The sequence below is a fragment of the Lissotriton helveticus genome, chromosome 5_1 (genome assembly GCF_964261635.1).
Source record: "Lissotriton helveticus chromosome 5_1, aLisHel1.1, whole genome shotgun sequence".
NCBI classification, from domain to species: Eukaryota; Metazoa; Chordata; class Amphibia; order Caudata; family Salamandridae; genus Lissotriton; species Lissotriton helveticus.
In genome coordinates, this window is record NC_136065.1 from 1,720,667,532 (window position 1) to 1,720,691,004 (window position 23,473).

Below are 23,473 nucleotides of genomic sequence, written 5' to 3' on the forward strand. Positions count from 1 at the left end.
ACCGCAAGATCGCCGACATCCACAACAGCTTTGACGCCCCACCCACGCACCCAACCGTCGAACCAACACCCCCCACCGCCACCCTCTGCACCTGGACCACGGTGACCACCGAAGACATAGCCCGCACGATGAACACCATCCGCTCCGGATTTCCAACCGACCCCTGCCCCCACCACATCTTCAACAAGGCCGACTCCATCATCGCACCCCAACTCCGGGACGTCATCAACACCTCCTTCAACACCGCCACCTTCCCGGAGAGCTGGAAGCATGCCGAGCTCAACGCCCTACTGCAGAAACCAACAGCGGACCCCACCGACCTCAAGAACTTCAACCCGATCTCGCTCCTCCCTTTTCCTGCCAAAGTCATCGAGAAGACCGTCAACAGACAGCTTGCAGCCTTCCTCGAGACGAACAGATCCCTCGGCCCCTCGCAGTCCGGTTTCCGAGCCAACCACAGCACCGAGACCGCCCTCATCGCAGCCACCGACATCAGAACCCTGCTCGACAACGGGGAAACAGCGGCCCTCCTCCTCCTGGACCTCTCTGAAGCGTTTGACACCGTCTGCCACCGCACTCTAGTCCAACGCCTCAACAACATCGGGATCCAAGAGAAGGCACTGGAGTGGATCATCTCGTTCCTCGCCGGAAGAACACAGAGAGTCCGCCTCCCCCCGTTCCGATCCGAGGCCACCGAAGTCATCTGCGGCGTACCACAAGGATCATCACTCAGCCCCACCCTCTTCAACGTCTACATAAGACCACTTGCATCCATCGCACGCCAGCACAACCTCAACATCATCTCCTACGCCGACGACACCCAACTGATCCTCTCCCTCACCAGGGACCCCGCCACCGCCAGAACGAGCCTGCACGAAGGGATGAAAAACGTCGCCGAATGGATGAAGAACAGCCGCCTGAAACTGAACTCAGACAAGACGGAAGTCCTCATCCTGGGACCATCGCCCTCCGCCTGGGACGACTCCTGGTGGCCCCCCGCCCTGGGCACCGCTCCCAAGCCAACCGACCACGCACGCAACCTGGGCTTCATCCTGGACTCTTCCCTCTCGATGACCAGACAAGTCAACGCCGTCTCCTCATCGTGTTTCAACACCCTGCGTATGCTCCGAAAGATCCTCCGATGGATCCCGACCGACACAAGGAAGACGGTCACCCAGGCCCTCGTCACCAGCCGACTGGACTACGGGAACACCCTCTACGCGGGAACCACAGCCAAACTACAGAAAAGACTCCAGCGCATACGGAACGCCTCCGCCCGACTCATCCTGGACATCCCCCGACGCAGCCACATCTCCGGCCACCTGAGGGACCTGCACTGGCTTCCCGTCAGCAAAAGGATCACATTCAGGCTCCTTACCCACGCACACAAGTCTCCCCACGACCTGGGCCCAAAGTACCTCAACGACCGCCTGACCTTCTACACGCCCACAAGTCAGCTACCTTCTACAAGCCTCGCCTTCGCTGCCGTACCACGCATCCGAAGAGCCACTGCCGGAGGAAGATCTTTCTCCTACCTGGCAGCCAAGAAATCGAACTCCCTCTCCGTCCACCTCCGGCTGACACAGGACCATCTCGCCTTCAGGAAACAACTCAAGACCTGGCTGTTCGAGCAGTAGCGGACCCCTCCCCAAAGCGCCTTGAGACCCTTCCGGGTGAGTAGCGCGCTATACAAATGGTATGATTGATTGATTGATTGATTGTTGACAGGGTATCTGTAAAGTTTTTCGGAAGCATTAGCATGCCTGTCAAATAACAATGTCTTTCTGGATGTAAGACCACTGACTCATTGTCAGTGAAATTGCTTTCCCTCACTCGCAGCTCACCATTAAGTGAGGCCTTCCCCCGAGTCCCTGCACTCTCGAGTGTTGGTGTTCGAGGCCCTCCTCCACCCGCAGGTTTCACCTGTGCCTCATCTCTAGTGGTCCAGTGGACTTCTGTCTCCATTCTCTTGCTCCACTTTTTCTCTTCTTTTTTACTCATTTTTTCCCTCACTTCTATCTCCCCTTCACTCAACTTCTGGGTCTTAACCTCCATTTTCTGTCGTTTTCCCCTCATTTCAAGCTCCCCCCTTCACTCTCCAGTGTCTTTCCTCCGTTTTTCACTTGTTTTTAAACCTCATCTCAATCTCCCTGTTTGATTCTCCTGTGTCCTCTGTGTCTTTCCTCCACTCTTTCTTTCACTTTTGCTGCCTTATTTGCACTTTTCTCTCTCTTTTTGCCTTTTTCCTCTTGCCTTTTTTAGCCCATTTTTTCCCGCCGCTGATGCCCCCGCGGCCTCTCCCCCCAGCACGACCAGCATCGCCAAGACCACTGACCCAGAGAAATCCGCCCACAAGAACACAACCGAACCGAAGACCCTGCAATACATCCTCCTAAACGTCTAACCCCTCCACAAGCGCGCCACCGAAATCTGGGACCTCGTCAACAGCACTACCCTGGACGTAGCATTCTTTACCTAGACCAACACCACCTCAGGACCGGACATCGCCATTGCCATTCCCCAAGGATACAAGATCACCAAGAAGGACCGCCCCACCCGCCTGGAGGAGGAATCGCCATCATCCACAAATCCACCCCCAGCCTGTACACACTCCCCGACGAGCCCACAGACCTGATAGAACACCTTCACTTCAAGATACTGACCAGCCCTAGCTCCACCCTCCGTGGAACCCTCATCTACCAACCCCCTGGACCCCACAGACTTTTCGCCAACACCATCACGGACATCAACCACATCCTACTGGGAGATCTCAACTTCTACCTCGACAACCAACTGGACCCCAGCACCAAAACCCTTATGGACAACCTCCACAACATCAGACTCTGCCAGATCGCGACCCAACCCATGCACTCAGCAGGACACACCCTTGACCCCCTCTTCACAACAGGAAACTCCATCAACTTCAGCCACACCACCGAACTCCAATGGACTGACCATCGATGCGTCCATTTCACCTTCAGAACACCCACCATCCACAGACACCAGCACCTGCTCCCATGAAGAAACTGGACCAGAATCACCAACGACCAGCTAACCTCATCACTCAGCAACTCCACTCCAACCATCGCGGAAAACGACGACACCAACACCACAGCCCAAACCCTGCACAGATGGATCTCCGACAGCACCAACACCATAGCCCCCCTCAAGAAAAACAACAACACCCACGCCAAGAAAGCTAGATGGTTCACCACCGAACTTTGAGAGTCCAGACGCATTTGCCGGCACCTCAAAAAAGCCTGGAGGAACACCAAATCCACAGAAACCTATAACAACTTCAGAGCCGCCTCCAACGCCCATGACCAACTCATCAGAAAAACGAGGAAAAAAGTGATTGAAGACAGAATCTCCACTTATGCACACAACAGCAAAGAACTCTTCAACATCATTAAGGAGCTCGCTCAACCCACCAGCAAGTCCACCGACATCCCTCCCTCACAAAAACCTCTGCGACAAACTCAGCACCTTTTTCCATCACAAAATCAAGAGCATCTATGACAACTTCAACGAAGACAACCAACACACTGAACCCTCACCAACCACCCCCGACACCCTGAAGCCAGCGATCGACAACTGGACAGCCATCACCACCAAAGACACACTGAAGATGATGAAGTCAGTCCACTACGGGACCCTCATGGACCCCTGCCCGCACCACATTTTCAACAGAGCCGCCGACACCATCGCACCCATGCTCTGCCACACCATCAACGGCTCCCTGGCAACCACCTCGTTCCCTGACGACTGGAAACACGCTGGGATCAATACCCTCCTGAAGAAACCCTTGGCGGACCCCACTGACCTAAAAAACTACAGACCCATCTCCCTGCTCCCTATCCCAGCAAAAGTCATCGAGAAAGCCTTCAACAGCCAACTCGACTCATTGAAGAGCACAACATACTTGACTCCTCCCAATCCGGCTACAGAAAAAAAACACAGTATGGAAACCGCCTCCCTTGCCGCAACAGATGATATTCGCACCTTACTGGACAAAGGAGAAACAGCAGCCCTCATCCTCCTCAACCTCTCAGTGGCGTTCAACGCAGTCTCTCACCACACCCTAATACACAGACTCCACGGCGCAGGGATCCAAGACAAGGCCCTTGACTGGATCCGCTCCTTCCACTCTGGCAGAATGCAGCGGGTCAGACTCCCCCCTTTCCTATCAGACCCTACACCTACCAACTGGAGAGATCCCCAGGGGTACTCCCTCAACCCTACGCTCTTCAACGTCTACATGGCTCCACTCTCCCCCATCGTCAGAACCTACAGACTCAACATTGTGTCATACGCAGATGACACCCAACTCATCCTCTCCCTATCCAACGAACCCAACACCGCCAGACACAACTTTTGAGAAGGCATGGAAGCCATCGCCAAATGGATAAAAAACTGCTGCCTAAAACTAAACACAAAAAACCACGAAAAACTCATCATGGGCCCAAACCCAGACGCCTGAAACGACAGCTGGTGGCCACCCGCCCTCGGAAGCCCGCCCACCCCTATGGACCACGCACGCAACCTTGGAATCATCCTGGACTCAGAGCTCAAAATGGACCACCAGAACAACACCGTCTCGTCCTCCTGCTTTCACACCCTCCACCTCCTACGTAAGACCTTCAAATGGATCCCCCTTGAACACAGAAAGACTGTCACTCAGGCCCAGCTCACCAGCAGGTTCGACTACGGCAATGCACTCTATGCCGGAATGAACAAAAACCTCACCCGCAAGCTACAGAACATCCAAAAAGCCGCCTGAAGACTGGTCCTCAACCTGCCAAGCCACTGCCACATCTCCCAGCACCTGCGCACACCCCAAAGGGCCCTACGATCAGCCCAGCTCTCCTACGCCTTGGTGCCCCGCACTAAAAGGACCAGATCGGGAGGCCGCTACTTCTCCTTCCACGCGGCCAGTGCCTGGAACGACCTTCCACTCCACCTCAGACAGATAACATCGCTCCCCATCTTTGCTAGAAACCTCCAAACCTGGCTCTTCGACAGACCCCCTTCTTGATGGACTGCAACCTGCGAACCCCCCCCCCTCACCCACAGCACCTTGAGACCCTTACGGGTGTGTAGTCGCGCTTAAGAAACATCTGATATGATTTGATTGTCTTTTTCCGTTGCTTTCATTCAAAAAGTTAATCATCGCAACATAATCTGTTGTACTTTTTCAATTGCTTTACATTCTTATCTATCTATATATTCAAAAAACATCCTTTTCCAACAAAAGCATACATTTGTTTAGAGGATTACCCTCTTCATCAAGGCTGTAAAGAAAACAGAAGATGAATCAGAACAACTCAAGTTCAATGTGAAATCATGTCTTACACAACGGCCGCTAATATGCAGCAAGTAAATCATAAAATTAACCCCATTCACCATGAAGTGATTGTTTATATGGATCTCTTTCTTTTGATGCAATGTTATAATTAGCTATTGCTTCACAATTTACTCATCCCTAACACCATTTATGTTGGAGCAACAGTTTAATGAGATATAGGGATTGAACTTGACTTTCAAATTATATATAGTACTCCTTAAATATAATAATAAAGGCAATTTAGATATTGTCTTCATTTTGCTCTCAAGTTATTTTACAACACTCCTGAAGGTCTTTAAATACCGGTAGTTCATACAGTGCTATGAACATTCAAATAAGCCAATCCTCTTTTTGTAACACTAACCTTTGGAGTCCCAAAGCATTCCTTTTATAATATACATGAAGGCAGACACTACCACTATTTGCATCATTTCCCATGTAAAGAGGTATATGTGGCATGAAATATTAAATAGTGAAGTTGTCCTCAAAATAATACAATTTTTATATAGTAGAATGTTTATTCAAATATCACTTTTGATTGATTTTAAAGTTTACATAGTGATACTTTTAAAGATGCTTACTAACTAGACATTTTACATTCTCTGGATTGACTCAATGGCACAAAAACAGAATAAATGTTATGGCCATTTTGGATACTCTATCTTTACCATTTTGAGAAAGGTCCATCAAGTTCTAGTACACATGGTACTGTCCAGAAGTACAAAACTTCTATCTCCCATTTATTGAAACCATGGAGAAAAAAATGACTGCTCACAATTGAAACTGGATCTCTATATCTGTTTCTAAGACTTTTACAAATGATAAACTTCAGATAGTATAGAAAATACTTTGATCAGAATTCTGCAACCAATATACAAATCCATATCCAATCTAAGATTGAATAAACTCTAAAGTTATTAGGGACTGTTCTAGAAGTCACATTCCTTCTTTGTAATCTGCATAGAGGAAAAGAAAATTCCTCATACTTGTGAGGGCAAATGGCAATACTTATGTAAGAACAATTCCATAGCAAAAAGTCTTGATAAAATCAATTCAAATAGGATCTCCACATCTTTAACTAATAGTTTCCCAAAAGATACATTTCCAATGACATGTCAATTACATATGTCTACATTTTATATCAATATAAACATTCTAAATCCAATGTAACATTTAATAAAGACTAAGCGGTCTATTATGATGGCGGAAGGACTTTGTCCACCCGCCATCGCCCTGGGAAATGGGACCGCCCGCTAAGGGTGTTGCGGTCCCGCATGGGCAATTAGGATGTGCCCGCCACACTGGCATTGCATTTTTTGCATTGCGGCGGGCGGTGCTGTTAGCAGCATCTGCCGCAATTCAAAATAGGCATTTGTGCATTTGCATTCACAATGCGGCAGGCACCGTGTGGTGCCTGCCATGTCATCCATGCAAATGCAGGGGGGTAAAATAGGAACCCCCATGTGCCTCCCCCTGCCCCCAACATCCTGGTGGCCCGCAACGGGCCCCCAACTCAGAAATCCGCATGCCTTTCTGTGGTGGCAAGGCTGCTTCCCTCTGTCATCGTAATATGGCTGGTGGTGTCTAGCAGACACCGCCACCATATGCTGCCCTTTTCCGACCGGTCAACTCGTCGACCGGGCGGAAAAGCGGCAGACGGTCTTCTTGTCCGCCCGGTCCTCCCACGATCATAATATGGTTCGGGGGAAATGAGAGGCGGGCGGGGGATGATGTCGGGCGGATCGCCACCCCAATGCGGGCGGTGGCGATCCGCCCGACATCATAATAAACCCCTAAACATTTTGTGGCACGGAATCAAACCCACTCACTTCTTCTTTGGTAACAACACCAAATAATGACAATTTTTCATGTTTATGAGGACAAATGCCAATGTATTTTATCCAGTTCCATTTGTTTTCAGAAACTTATGTTCTACTCCAAATCTCTCATTGAAAATAAGCACACATGTTATTAAACTCTGAACAGGCACACGTTTCATTTGATTCAAACGTTCTTCTTTAAATAAGGTTTCTTTCACCGCAATGTCCAATTGTGTTTTGCTAAATGTGTATTTCAAATAATCACTTCATTGATTATGTCAATTATCACAAGGTCATGAGGCTATTTCAAATCAAACTAATTTAAATCTTCATTTCATACTTCTACGTGAACATTATCCTTACTATATTGTCCATCTTGCACTGAGGAATGAGTTATACTCAGAACTTATTGAAATTTAGTTGAACCTACATATATTAGGTTATATTTATACCCTTGCCATCCTGACAATGGATTTGTATCACCTCAGACATGCTGTATACTCCTCTTCTATCATGATGGAAAATATACATGATGTACATGATTACCATCCCATAGATTTCATTAAAGTGTACATAGTTTTCTATTTGTATTTAAAACAGTTTATATAGTTTTACGTTTCTTAATCCAAAATGTTTCTCTGGAACTTAATTTATGTTCAAAATCACCTCTCAACTATTAAGTGGTATTTGTTCATTTCCCAACAGTTTGATTGGAAATCATAATTTAGTCCAAATGTTTTTCAGATAAATGGGTTGCTCCTGAACATTTTGTGTCACCATTTTTCATTGTAATAAAGTGTTTCCTCTACTGTTCTTTTTGTTTTATGATTGTTGACCCTACATATTGCAAATTGCAGATATAAAGCATCAAATATATTCATTGCTTCAGATTACAATTCATAAAGCTAGTGATATTATAATTCTTGATAGAGTCAGAAAACTCTTTTGTTACATCCATAACAAAAATTTACAACAGTTACATTTAGGACACTTGTAACATTTGCAGGGCTGGGAAGCCATTGGGCTCCTTCATGATGACTTTTATTGGATATATTATATCTAGGTGTAATTTGGGCTAAGGATTATTTTAAGAGTCAAAGCTCGAGTGCATATTAATGTATGTTTATTTAGCAGTTAGATACTTTCTGAAATCATTTAAAATAATTACCGACCGCGGTTGGCCAAAGTTCTTAATATGTAGTCATTATCCAAACTATACATAGGAATAAATCACATATTTTCTGTTTTTATTCAAATCAAATTCTGTTTGGGTTTCAATAGATCTACACAAATAACAGTACTGGTTTTAGTTTAAGCTTTTTGTACTATTTGGGGGTTAAACCCTTTTCAAGGATTTTTTCAACCTCTTCCTTCATATATTCTGTTTCTAAGCTAAAACTCCTTATGGCTCTTAGAAAACTCCCTAAAGGGGGATATTATCTTTCTGCCTACTAGCATGAGCCGATTTTGCATGTGACACTGTGTTAACAGATATGGACTTTCTAAACATTCTGGGCAAAAGAGTCGTATTTTCCAAATAAAGCTAATCTAAGTACACAATTGCATTGTGATGCAATTCGAGATTCAATGTTACATTAAAATCATTTTGGAGATGATATTCATGTCACCAGTTGACCGTTTTTTTAATCATTAGGATATCATCAATAAACATACCCCATTAAGTTAGTTTTTCTGGGAGATACAAATGGACACTGCAGGCATACTTCCTCTCATACAAACCCATAAATAGGTTCGCATGAGAGGTAGAAAACCGAATGCAGCATTTTGTTTTGATAAAACAACCTATCTCCATATAAAAAGAAGATGCTTCCAAGGACATTCTTTGTTAAACCCAGTAGCATCTTAAAGGGTTGCAAACAGCTTTCTAATTTCATGTACAAAAATGATGTCTTCTACCCCTTTCTCAAGCTCAGTGCTCGTATATAGACTAAATACATTCATTGTTACAAAAAAATACTCTTTTGAAAAGTTGGTTCAAGAAATCTTTAGACACACAAATATATGGAGGAAGTGCCATTATCATGGGAGCAAGTTATTTGTCAATGTATTCTGAAATGGGTTCAGTCTGTGAGTAGATCTGCGGTTTGGGAAGGAAATAGATTATTGATTTTGTTGCTTTCTCTACATCTGAATATTTAACTTAAACCTCTGTTAATAAACCCATTTCATACTATCTCTTCTAGTTGGATAGCAATAGATTTTTGTATATAAGTTAACTTTTATCTACAGGTATATTATTATCTTCATTAAATCGAGTAGTGTTTTTGCTTTTTTGTAATAGTCAACATAATTCATGGCTACACATGTCCCCCATTTATCAAACTACCTAATAATATTGGATCTATCCCTTTTCAGAATTTGAAAACCATCAAATTCACTTATATTCAAAATTAAGTTAGCCTTTCTTTTTGTGAACAGATCAACTTCATTAGCTTTAAAATATAGGCTGCATCAATCTGCAGGTGAGGTGGATGCAATCTTTTTTGAAAGTATATATACATATATGAAGTGTGCTAAATTGGATGAGATTTAATATAATGGTTTTTAAAATGATAAAATTATTTATTAGCTTTTATCGATATATTTTCTTATAAAGTATAGATTTGCCACCATGCATCAACAATTTTCAAAATAGCATATGTATTTATACAGCAATTATTTGAAAATGTACAGGGATTACCCCACTACTGCACTTTGTTTTGTGTTTTCTATGTCCATTGATACAAGATACACCCCTCATTGCAATGTCAGCCAATGAAATGTACTGTTTCTTATGCACTTGCACTTTAAATTTTGCTCACTTCCCTCATCGCGTCATGTGACCAAGGCCTCTGGGCAGGCCGAAACGTTATGCTGGCGAGGTGTGCCTGAATAAAGAACTCACCTGCATCCTGGGTCTTCCGTTTCTTTCTCTGCCATGGTTCTGGATAGAGGGCGGGCCGCTGATTGAAACAGTCAGGCATATATATATATATATATATATATATATATATATATATATATATATATATATATATATAGTCTCGTGCTACTCTGTTGCTCCAACAATGACATCACAGATGATAGCATACAGTTTCATTGAGACAAAATATCTAATTGAAAGTAATGCGTTGGCTGATATGTTTTCACAATTACAACATTTTAATGTATTTTACATTTATTGTTGCCTTTGTATTAACTGAATTGTTTGATAAGATATTTTGGTTATGCCTATTACCATGTTGTACCACGTGTGCTGGAATCTACCACTTTAAATATTTCACTTTGTCTCTGACTGCACGTCATGTGATTAAGGCCGAGTCTGGCCGAAATGCGTCATGGCAGCAATGCTGGCTCACTGAAAATAAACACCTGAATTGCACCAAGATTGGGTTTGTCATCCGTTTTTTCCATCCAAAGGAAAAGTGTAAGCGGAGTGTGGCGATATATATAGTCAAAGAAAGTGATTCCTCCTCACAGCGTGCTCAGTCATCCGGTGCAATCATCCAGTTTGGTGGAATCTGACCCCAATATTTTTAAACAAAGAGATTTTGCACTCCAGTGTTTGCAATCAGAGTTTATTAATTTATCACTACCACCATCATGTTTCACCATCAAGGCATGTTGCTATTATGCATTAATTCAAAGTGCCTCGCCACTGGGTACGACACATCCTTATTCACTATGGCCCTTAGATGCTTCATGATGCGTATCTTTGTGAGGTGGATGGTACTCTCAATATATCTCAGCTTGCATGGACATATTAGACAGTAAACCGTAAATGGTGTACTGCAGTTCATACATTTAGATATGGGCTTAGGTTTTTTCAGCCTTGGGAAATCATAAAATAGAACTTTTGAGCTATTGAGACAGGCCTTGCATTTCCCACAAGGGAAACAACCTTGCAATTTTACAGTTTTTCTAAAGCTAATCAGAGGAAAAGAGGGACTATCCGGCCCTATGCAAACACAAAAAGATGATTGATGGAGCGCTGAACATTTTTAGATGCTCAACCCAGAGCCACAGATCTGGGTTGAATCCATAATCATTCATAAGCTAATTTTTCCACCCCAGTTCAGACTCAGCCATGTGCAAATCAGTATTGACCCTGTGTCCCATGGGAAGAGCTCAGCCCGAACTGCCAAGCCAGGTCTTCACTGGACTGGAAACAAGCATCCTGGGACCGGTTTCGTGGTAACACCCTTCAACATCCAGGCTAGCTTGAATCCAGTGGCAAAGTGAGCAAAAGACCCATGTCTGGGTATACCCTGCCAACTTAGGGTGAACAAATCAAACGCAAGGAGATGATGGACGGAGCGCTGAAACTTATCAGCAAGTCACAGCCAGTCACAGATCTGGGTTGAATCCATCATCGTTCTTTAGCTCACTTTGCCACCCACGTTCAGACCCAGCCTTATGCAAATCAGTCCTGACCCTGTGCCTCATGGGAAAAGCCCAGCCCTAAATGCCAAGTGAGCATGAGTGACTTAGTGAAATGGTTCTAGAACTGTTACCACAATTCCTTGGGGAGTCAGAGTTAACATGTTCTGGGGTTGCCCAAACTATGTGTTACCTTGCCAGGTTTAGTGGTATTTATGGCCAACTGTGTGAATCATATCCGATATGTTGAGTCTTCAACGCCGAGGCTTGCTCCATCAAAGGAACTTTTCAGTGGGCCCTGAATGGGTCTTGTAGCCAGCCTGCCCTCCATTGAAGTTGGCCTGAACTTTCCAGTATGTTCGCATGTAACCCCTAAGCACTATTTGCTTCTAAGCTCTATATTGCAGTTTATCTTTAAAAATTCATATCTCAGGTTCTACATGTTGGGGTTTTGTTATGTTGGTCTTGTTATACTCATAAAGATATTCTGTATTTTTCTAAACTAGTGTGGATTATTTTTGTGGTGTTTTCACGGTGTCACTGTCATTATAGTGTTCCACAAATACATTATACTTTGCCTCGTAAGTTAAGCCTGACTGCTCTGCGTGAAGCTACCAGAGGGTGAGCACAGATTAATTAAGGTTGTGTATCTGACTTACCTCGGCTAGAATTGTGGTCCCTACTTGAACAGAATGCAAACCTCTACCAAAGAGAGAACCAATTTCTAACAGACATGTGCTATGATCACCACTCAGCTTCCTTGCATCAGGGCTCAGATTTACAAAGGGCTTGTATCGCCATTGCCTCACGCAAGCCCTTAAGCGAGAGTTACTATGCCACACAGAGCCACCATTCATGGTTCTGCGTGGCATAGTAAATATGGAGTAATGCAATGCAGTGCAAGTCACTGCTTTAGGCAGTAGCAGCCGTGATGGATCAGAGGTGGTGGGTGGGAGGAGAGAGGGCGGAGGTAGGAGACATTTAAAAAAAGAAAAATCTGACCTTACTGCTGCATCTTTCTGTTGTCTCTCCTCACATTGGAAATGAAACAGGAAGCACCCAGCCAGGCTCCCCTGACCAATGACAACGCTGCAATGCAGCATTATGATTGGCCTGAGCACCGTGGTTCAGCGCTCAACCAGGGACTGGGAGCCTAGGTATGTTCTCCATGAAGTCTGTAATGCAGCCTGCATGGAGCACAGGGAAAGTGTGCATCACTGTTTGGCCGGCCTTCTCGCTGGCCAAACAGTCACTGCGAACTTAGCAGGGTGCTACCACTCCTCCCCTGCTCTGCAGCCCCACTCCATTATGCAAAGCTATCACAGCAAGATGACAAAATGAAATGATACAAGGCTTTCCTGTTTTCTGTTTCTATTTTTGGTAAATTTTGATGGTTTTTTACAGTCTTTTCCAGTGATTTCAATACCTTAAACAAACTGTGGTTATCAGGGGTTACACCTTTGAAAACAACAGGAACAGTGTTTTCCAATGTTTATGAAATGTTTTTCTTTTCTTATTGCTAGGTTTCTGCACAGATAGTACATGGTAAATAGACAGTCTACGTACAGTGTATATGTGGTCCAAATACACTTTTGCAAATCAAACATATTATAGTACACCATACAATACTTCTTCAGTGAGTCTTTGGCCATGCACGCTTGCTCTTTGCTTCCCATGTAAACATTTATCTGTGAAAAGGCCCTCTCAACATTGGCACATGAGAGGGGCCATGCCAAAATAGCTAGTACACAATTTACTAACTCTGGCCACTGACATAGCTTTCAATGCCAATATTGGTGCTTCTGAAGATTGTGATTGCCTGTGACTGGTTCAGCGACATATGCTTTGAACTAGGTGCAAATGCCCTCAGAGTTATTGAAGCGGTCAAAAATAAAGCAGCACTTTTGAAAGTCTGGAAACAAATCCCCTTTACAGAAGGGATCTAGAACTTGTGCACAGCGCCACAGTGAGGCTTCATTGACTTCAAATGCAATGGTTGGCAAAAGGACATTTCTATCGATAATTGCAGGCCCTTTCTCATACATTGTAAAATACAATTTCCTGAATTGCTCCTCAACCTTTCTTTGCTCACCAAGTGGCAAGAGATCTAACATGGAACATGTTGCAGTACCAAAGTCACTAAATGTTCTTGGTATGTTTTATGAATAATATGTTTTTATGGATATAAGTGGCTTATTGCTATGTCAACTAGAATATTTTATTTATTGTGAGACCTATGTGTATTTATTCATGGTTTTTGCACTTTTATGGTCTTATTTATACCAAATAAAACTATTTCTGATCTGATCACTAAAACTGTTGCCCTATCAACTCTCAAGGAGATGTTTCACCTCTATAACAATTATGCTGAACACTGGGTAGACAGGGGTGATTTCAGGCACTAGTTTTTTTTATTATGTCCACTACAGCGGTCACGTTTTCCTGTAAAAATCTAAGAATGTAGTAGAGTGTGCTTTTTTTCACATCACGATCAATATGCGACCAAAGATCCTCACATTTCTTGCCTTTGGCATCATCACTCATTAGAAATTCTGGAAATGGTTGTCACGTGAATAATATAGCTTGACTGCCTCCAGGATTGAGAACCACCAGCTAAATGACACATTTGGGATGACTCTTTCTTTGATGAAACACAAAGCACAAAATGAGAAATATTTGCATTTTACTTCCCCCCGTATAACAAAACAGTGTACCAGAATGGACTAGGAAGTCAATAGCATTCTTCATTAACTCTGAAGATTGTAAAGATGCTTTCAGCATCCATTTTGCACGTGGCAAGGCTCTCTTACAGGGATCACTTCAGCTCAAGTTTTGATTTTGAAACACAATATTTTCATAAATGTAGCTGGATCACAGCATATATGAACAATATCACTCCAATCTTTGTTGAACTTGGGAAGAACTTTTTGCAGCAGCATTCCAAGTGATACTGCATTCCATGTTTTCCAAAGGTCTGGTTTCTCATTTTCACCACAATCCCAGGTGCTTGGTGACAGCACTCTTTTCACATATACCTATCACTACACCTTGCATTTAATGTTTAATGCTTGGCAATTCACCTACTATTAATACTGACTCGCCAGAAAAGGGGGCTGATGTATCAAGAGGTTTTACCCATTCTCTATGGGTAAATGAGCAAAATCAAGACCTCTGACCTTCCTGGTCAGTGTCACTGATCTCCCCCTGTGCAGCTGCACCATTGAGGGACTGCCCTTGAGCCCAAGCTCCTTGCCTGGTAGGTGTTCGAGGCCCTCCTCCACCCGCGGGCTCCTGCCTGTGCCTCAACCCTGGTAGTCTAGTGGAAGAGCACCCTCCTCTTCTGCTATTCCGCTCTGTTCTGTGTCCTCTGTTCTCTGTTGTCTCTTTTTCTCTTTTGCCTCTTTCTCTTTTGCCACTTTTTTCTCTTTTGCCTCTTTTTCTCTTCTGTCTCTTTATCTTTTTCCTCTTTTTTCCTTTTGCCCATTTTTTGCTCCCTCTTCCTGTGCTCCCCACTGCTGCTGCCCCAGTGGCCCCTCCCACCAACATGTTGCTTCTGCTCCCACCTCCCAGCTGATCGCCTTCCCCCTCACCCCTACTTAATGGTGGCCGCTGGTGGCCAAGCAGCTGACACACCGCTGGTGCACCAAAGGCAAGCCCGCTTGTCCGTGACCCATCAGTGACCCTGGTCCCCCGGTGGTATGATGACCCCAGCACCCTCCACACTCTCAATCCGCCTGGACACATCAACAACTGCCAGCTCGCAACACGAACAACACCCAAGGCTCGATCTCCTGCCAACACTGCACTGCACCTTCACTCACCTCCGTACCCCAGCAGACCCCCCAGCTCACCGGACACCAGCACACACAAACCACTGAAATGCATAATCCTCAATGTGCATTCTCTGCACAGACACGCCATAGAAATCTGGGACCTTCTCAAATCTCACACGCCTTACGTCACCTTCCTCACAGAGACCTGGACCAATGTCAGCTCTGGACCCGACATCGCAACCACCATCCCAGATGGATACAAGATCCTGAGGAAAGACTGCCCCACATGCCCAGGAGGAGGCCTCGCCATCATCCACGAAAGCTCCCCAGACAACCACAGACTTGAATGATGCCTTACCCTCATGGAATAAATCCCCTTCCAGATCCAGAGCAACCCCTCATCTACAGACCACCTGGCTCCCATGCCCCATTCACCAACATCATTGCCGACCTCATTGCACCCCATGACCTTGACTCGACAGACTACATACTACTCAGAGAACTAAACATACATGGACAACCATGATGAGCCAAACACCACTGCCCTCCTAGAGAACATCCCCAACATAGGACTGAAGCAACTTGTCTCTGCCCTCACTCACAGAGCAGCACACACACTCGACCCTGTGTTGGACAGAGGAAACAGCATCTTCTTCAGCCACACCACTAAACTGTTCTGGACTGACTACCACTGCATAGATTTCTCTTTTAGAAAACCCACCGCTCACAAGCATGCGCACCGTCTCTCACGCCGAATATGGAACAAAGTCTCTGAAGAACACCTCACCTCTGCCCTCACCTGCACTGTGCCCCCAACTATGACAGACTCCAACACCTTTGCAAGTAACCTCCATCAATGGTTCGCCAGCTGCGCCAACACCCTCGCCCCCCTCCAGGAGACTACAAGATGACAAAACAAGAAAGCAAACTGGTTCACCAGGGCAATCTAAGAATTCAAGCGCTCCTTCCGATGACTGGAAAAGATGTGGAGAAACAGCAGAACCACGGCACACCAGCAACTTATCAAATCCACAAAGAAGATTTTCCTCCAAGACAGAATCCTCTCCAATACCCACAACTCCAAGGAACGCTTCTCCATCATAAAAGAATTTGCCAAACCCAACAGCAAAACAACAGATGTCCCTCCCTCCCAAGACCTCTGCAACAGATTCAGGTCCTTCTTTCACCTCAAGATCAAGACAGTCTGTGACAACTTCGCCAAACAAGACCCCTCACCACCTCAATTCCTGCACCCAGCGATGCCACCCAACAGACCCTACTTACTTGGATCCCAATCACGACAGAAGACACTCTAAATACCATGAAGAACATCCACTACAGAGCACCTTCAGATCCCTGCCCAACACACATCTTCCACAGGGCCACCACAGCCATCGCACCTCACCTACGTCGAACCATCAACTGCTTCCTTCAGACTGCCACATTCCCCAACAACTGGAACCGTGCCAAAATCAATCCCCTCTTAAAGAAACCCTGGGAGGACCCGACAGACCTTAAGAACTTCAGGCCCATCTTGCAGCTTTATTTGGCAGCCAAGATCATCGAAAAGGCTGTCAACACCCAGCTAGCATACTTCATTGAAGCCAACAGCATCCTAGATACTGCCCAAACCAGATTCCTCAGCAACCACAGCACTGAGACCACCCTACTCATTGCCAAAGACAACATTCACGCCATCCTTGACCAAGGCCAAACGACAGCCCTCATCCTCCTGGACCTATCAGCAGCCAGCCTTCGACACCACCTCCCACCACACCCTAGCTACCAGACTCCACGACCACGGCATCCAAGGAAAGGCCCTAGGCTGGATAATCTCATTCCTCACTGGCAAAACCCAGAGAATAGCAGAGAGCAGATGCAGAGTACACCAAGGGTCCACCCTCAGCCCCAGCCGCTTCAAAGTATACATGGCCCCCTCACAACCATCATCAGAAACCATGGGCAACATCGTCTCCAATGCAGATATTACCTAACTCATCCTCTCCCTCACCAATGAACCAGACATCACCAGTGACAACTTCCAAGAAGGGATTAAAGAGGTTGCAACCTGGATAAAGAATATTTTATCCCCCCACCCTCGGAAGTCCACCCACCCTTACAGACCATGCATGTAACCTCAGCATCATACTGAGCTCATCGCTCACTGTGAATCGCCAGATCAACGCTGTCTCCTCCGCATGCTTCAACACCCTCCGCATACTACATACAACTTTCAAATGAATCTCCTTTGACTCCAGGAAAATGTTCACTCATGCCCTCATCAGACTGGACTAGCGCAAAACCCTCCATGCTGAAATCAGGAGAAAACTTCACAAACCATTTATAATGCCGCAGCTAGTCTAATGCTCCATATCCCACGGCACAACCACATCACCCAACACCTCTGCGACCTCCACTGGCTCCCTGTTGAAAGAAGAATAACTTTCAAGCTGCACACGCACACCTACAAGACCATCTAAAACATCAAACCACAATACCTCAACAACTGCCTATCCTTCCATGCCTTCCAGAGAAACCTCTGCTCAGCCGTCCTCTCCCTAGCCACCATCTCATGCTTCTACAGGAACAGAGTGGGTGGAAGGTCCTTCTCCTGCCTCACATCTAAGACCTGGAATGAGTTCCCCCTTTACCTCCGGCAAAGCCAGACATTGCACCAATTCAGGAAAGACATCAAAACCTGGCTCTTCGAATGACCCCAATGGAGCTGCACCCCCCCCCCCCAGCGCCTTTGAGACCCTAACTGTTGAGTAGTGCGCTTTACAAACCGCGGATTGATTGATTGATTGATTGATTGATTGATTGATTGACTGATTGATTGAATGTGATGGTACATATTGGGAAAGACCTAGCCAAAATATCAAATATGATTTGGATATTTCCTGATTCTGTACAGTTTATAAAATAATTAAACAAGACCTAAAACATGCTTGTACACCATGCATCTTTAGACCAAAGACCACAAAACTGAAAAAAGTAAAAGGAAGAAGAAACAATATTTTAGTGACATCTTTAAACAACAAAACTCAAGCGGGATAATGTTAGCCCAGTCTTTATTGCTGCTACCTTGTATAACAAACCTACATTGTATTGGATTAAAAATCATTCTTTCACTCTCTTTTTCCTTCCTTTGAATGGCATTTAATTTCCAGTTGTGCAGGTGTTTTTCCAGTGATTATATGTTTACACTGGTAAGGGTTATTTCATTTTCAATGGGGTTTTATCAGATATTATAGGTTTTAACCTAAAACAGGATAGCCTAAATGATAAAAACATTACGTTATTATCATTTTATTTTTCCCTTTCTTTTACTACTTCACAGCAGTGGGCAATGCTCCCCCACCTTAGTGAAGGAGCCGCCACTGACCTTGCTATCCTCTGCCCTGGGAAAGTGCTTCATGGGTGGAGAGTGGGTGTTCTCAAACATTGCTCACCTGGCCACTGGATTCAAGCTAGCCGGACTGATGAGGGGTGTTCCAAGGATGCTTGTTTCCGGTTCAGGGAAGACATGGCTTTGCAGTTCGGGATGGACTGTTCCCATGAGGCACAGGGTCAAGACTGATATGCATATAGCTGTGTCTGAACTGAAGTGGGGAAGTGAGTTAAAGAACAATGATGGATTCAACCCAGATCTGTGACTGGGGGAGTGTTTGAAAAGTTGCAGCACTCCGTCCATCATCTCCTTGTGGTTGCTTTGTTCGCCCTAAGTTGGCAGTATATGCCCAGACGTGGGTACCTTACTCACTTTGCCACTGAATCCAAGCTAGCCTGGGAGATGATGGGTGTTACCCTGAAACCGGTCCCAGGATGCTTATCTCCGGTCTAGGGATGACATGGCTTTGCAATTCAGGCTGGACTGTTCCCATGAGACACAGGGTCAAGACTAATTTGCATAAATGTGTGTCTGAACTGGGGTGGCGAAGTAAGCTAAAGAACGATGATGGATTCAACCCAGATTTATGACTGGGGATGAGTGTCTGTAACATTTCAGCACTCTGTCCATCATCTCCTTGTGTTTGCTTTGTTCGCCCTAAGTTGGCAGTATATGCCCAGACGTGGGCCCCTTGCTCACTTTGCCACTGGATTCAAGCTAGCCTGGCTGATGATGGGTGTTACCCCGAAAATGGTTCCAGGATGCTTGTTTCCTGTTCAGGGAAGACCTAGCTTTGCAGTTCAGGCTGGACTGTTCCCATGAGCCACAGGGTCAATACTGATTTGCATATAGCTGGGTCCTAACTCAGGTGGCGAAGTGAGCTAAAAAACTATAATGGGTTCAACCAGATCAGTGACTGGGGGTGAGTGTCAGAAAAGTTTCAACAGTTCGTCCATCATCTCCTTGTGTTTGCTATGTCCCCACACATCCACACATGGTTGTTTGGCACATTCCCAGATATACTTCCACATGTAAATCTGGGAATGCATCAAAATGCTATGCCATCCCAGGTGAGGCTTAACAAGGAGAAATATTGTATTTCTCCTCGTTTATTTCTCTTTCTACATGTTCTCAATTCAGCAGCATACATAAAAAGAGGAGGAAGCCTCAGAGCATTGTTTTTATTCGGAAAGGTGTCCCCTCCTGCACAGAAACAATCCTGTGTGTAACATAGGCACCCTTGCACCATAGCAAGGGTGCCAGCGCTAGGCTGCACTGTGTTCATCAGCACAGGGACAGAGCAGAAGTGCACCATATCTTAATATCTCACTCTCATGCAGCAAGGTGTTAACTGTGTTGTTTGAATTGTTTGTAAATCTGGGCCCAGAAGTGTGGATGCACTTTATTTGATAGCAAGTGATTTGACAAAATATCCTGGTCTGGACTCGTAGGCTTGCTTTTGTGATGGATAGATGAACATGGTTTCATTAAATGCTTCAGTATTCACAAACAATGAGTCCCACAAATGTTTTGATCATTCTAAACTGTTCCTTTGTGTTTGTCACAAACATATTTTGTATGTACATCATTTTCACTTATGCAGCAGACATAGCTCATGCTTCAACAATATGTGCAGTGTGTTTATACAAAAGTATTATATCATCATGCATGGATTATGGAGGTTTTTCTGCTGCTTTCACCACAGCACTGAAAACTGTAATTACAAAACACTGCTCAATAAAAATGCATGCGGTTTCTTAATTTACCCTTTGTGGTATTTATGTTTACTTGATCATGTTCTGTAAATGAAGGTCCGGTGCTATGAATGCTCTTTCCAGTGATCTAGGAGAATTTTCTTCTTACTATATTTATATGATACACTGACAGCTAATTAATTCAATACGTCATTAATGATTCGAATTAAAGAAAGCATCCAGATGCTTTATGAATATTTATATTTTATGAACTCTGAAGATCACTTTGAGTAATAAAATACACTGGTATTCGTAAGCTGGCTTGATTGATCATTTACTTTTCTATTTAACTTTGGTATTACATTAACATTCATGGAGTATGAGTTTCATTTTTACACTTGCTGTTTTGGTTAAGCATCTGTTTTTGTGTGTTGAAAGAATATAATATTGTTTATGGTTTTTGGTTACTATCATGGTTATTCTCAAATTTTTCGCTATGAATTACTTGCATAATAATGCAGATAGTTCCCATTGTGGCAGCTCAGAGTTTCTGGGGCATTTTTATTCAATTCATGGATAGGGAAGCCAGGGAAAGCCTCCCTCTATATCCACAATACACTAAAATTGTACAAAAATGGTGTGGTGGAGATTAACTGCTATTTACCAATTTGGCTGAATATGTTAATTACACAATATTATGGACTCTTTTCTGACTATTAATGCAATTAGTCTACATGAATTAAGTTACTTAAATAATATTATTCATCCATGAATGTATTATTTTGTTTTTAGGGAAGGAGGTATTAAAAAGGAAGATGAACTACGAAGAAAAATTACACAAATAGTGACGTGTGACATCACTGCAAAGGAACCGTTATCACCTAAAGTTCTGCCTCTTGTAGACTGTCTGTTCCTGGTTCACTGTTTAGAAAGTGTATGTCCTAACAAAGAAGAATACCGGAGTGCATTGAAAAATCTCTCCACATTGTTAAAAAGTGGAGGGAATTTGTTAATGATTGTATGGCTCAAATGCACCTTTTTCATGATAGGAAGTCACAGAGTTCCAAGTCTAGGTATTGATGAAGAGTTGATGAAGAAAATGCTACCTGAAACAGGCTTTGTCATTGAAGAACTCACAGTAGTTCATAGACATGAAAAACACCTTTATTCTCGCACTGATGCAGAAGGTGCAATATATATTGTTGCAAAAAAAGTTTAACTTTTTAATCGCATGCATTATATATTTGCTCCCCAGTGCTCCAGCCCAGTATGAAATTTAAGAAGAAGCATTTTCACAGTATATTGAATGAACATTGGCAACAACGTAATTATGAAGGATAAACAATATCACTCACAAAAATACAGGGCACAGATATTAGAATTGCATATAAAGGAGGTTTTCACATTAAAGTCAGACCGATTTTTTGCCATTGTCTTTCTCTGTGAGATGCTCTAAGTGTAACAGGTATATCCATACATTTATTCTGTCTTTACTATGCCATAGAATACAAACAGCACATCAATGATAAGTCCCAACTGTCATTGTCACTACCTTGCTGTCAGTTGTAGTAGATGTTGTCTCTCCTGGAGCAGAAGTTATTTTGACTGCTGTGGTCTTGCTGATGTGAAAGTTGTTGTTGATGCTGTTGTACCTGCTGTGGTTACAATTTGTTATGCATATTGTGTCTTTTCATCTCTGGGATTTACCTGCTTGATTTACATGTGCCAGTCACTCAATCAAAAGTGAATACAAAGGATTGATAAAATGTTGGATGTGTGTGATTAATATGCATATTTAAGCTATCGTAATATGAGTTTGCAATATGGAAATCAAGCTTACCTGAATATATTTTCAGTATTTCATCTAAACGCTGAATACTCTATTTTACATTAGCAAGGTATTGATTTCCAAGAGTTTCTAGAAGAATGATAGCTGCAGGTCTTCTTTATTGTGATGGTTATTGTTCAAAGGAACACAATTTATTAGAATACAAATAATTAAAGGGCAGCAGGCCACTTTCTGTGAATTATTATAGCTAAGTTTTTCTAATAGGAATGAGATTAGGTTATACAAGCCAGGCATAGAAAGTGAAGGGGAGGCTGAAGTCTTTACACCAGGCAACACTGGGACAGGTCATACAGATTCATACCTTTGGTCCCAATGGAAGGTTACTTGGGAGGCCTTGGACTTCGCTTACTAACTTATCAGTGCAGCTGGTCTCATGTGAGAATAACGTCGGACCATGCCATTTTAACAAACATAGAACTCAATTGTTCAAACAAGAATGTGGGTGTGAACCTTCTCTGAAACTCAAAATAGCTTTGATTTCCTGCTTTGCTAGAAATAGATTATCACTTAGAAGTAGCGGAATGAAGGTAGATTTGCTACAGATTAAAAATAGCAATCATGTTGGAGTGGTATGTATTATTAATGCTTTTTGGAAACATTGCTGCTGTCATTTAATTTGTATTCATTGTGATTACAATTCATATTGTGTGCCCTAGACTCGGATTTTGATATTAAATACATGTTTTAAATATCTTTTCCATGTTCTAGTGTTCATGAGTGTGTTATTTCTTAATTACAGGGGTTTTGTACTTCCACTATTTGTCCTTATATTGTCATATGGTGTTGTTACTTGAAACACATCTTGCTCAAATATTGCTAAGTGGAGTGTGGAATGGTTATTGTACATCTGGTTCTATGTTTCGTGTTGGGTTATTGACTGAGTCCTTGATGCCAAAGGTTCTAAAAAAACTCACTTCTTTGTCACTACAAAACCCAAAGAATGTATCTAATTGTATTCAATGTTGTGGTTCCAAGCTGGCAAGAAACTGTTGTTGCAGTTGTCCCTTCATTTTGTGCAGCTAAGGGTCACTGATTAGTCCCAATTGTGGCCAATGCATTTCCAACAGCTGGGGTTACTGATATTGGGAGAGTTGCTATTACTGCAATTTTCCTGTTGTAATAACAATTGTGATTATTGCTGTGGTCCCCACAGAGATTACACTTGTAGTTGCTGTCATACTCTAGTTTACATGCAAGAAAAAACATTATCTCCTTCAATGTA

The 23,473-nt window shown here is 43.7% G+C and overlaps 1 protein-coding gene across 1 annotated transcript in view; it reads left to right on the forward strand.

Moving 5' to 3' along the window:
- The window catches only part of LOC144753798 (nicotinamide N-methyltransferase-like), a 56,854-nt gene extending 33,908 nt beyond the window's left edge, over positions 1 to 22,946 (forward strand). The window contains exon 3 of the mRNA XM_078641369.1: positions 21,195 to 22,946. Coding sequence (XP_078497495.1) covers positions 21,195 to 21,621 — 427 coding nt within the window. The 3' untranslated portion in view covers positions 21,622 to 22,946. The remainder of the gene's footprint in view (positions 1 to 21,194) is intronic.
- The last annotated feature ends 527 nt before the right edge of the window (positions 22,947 to 23,473 follow it).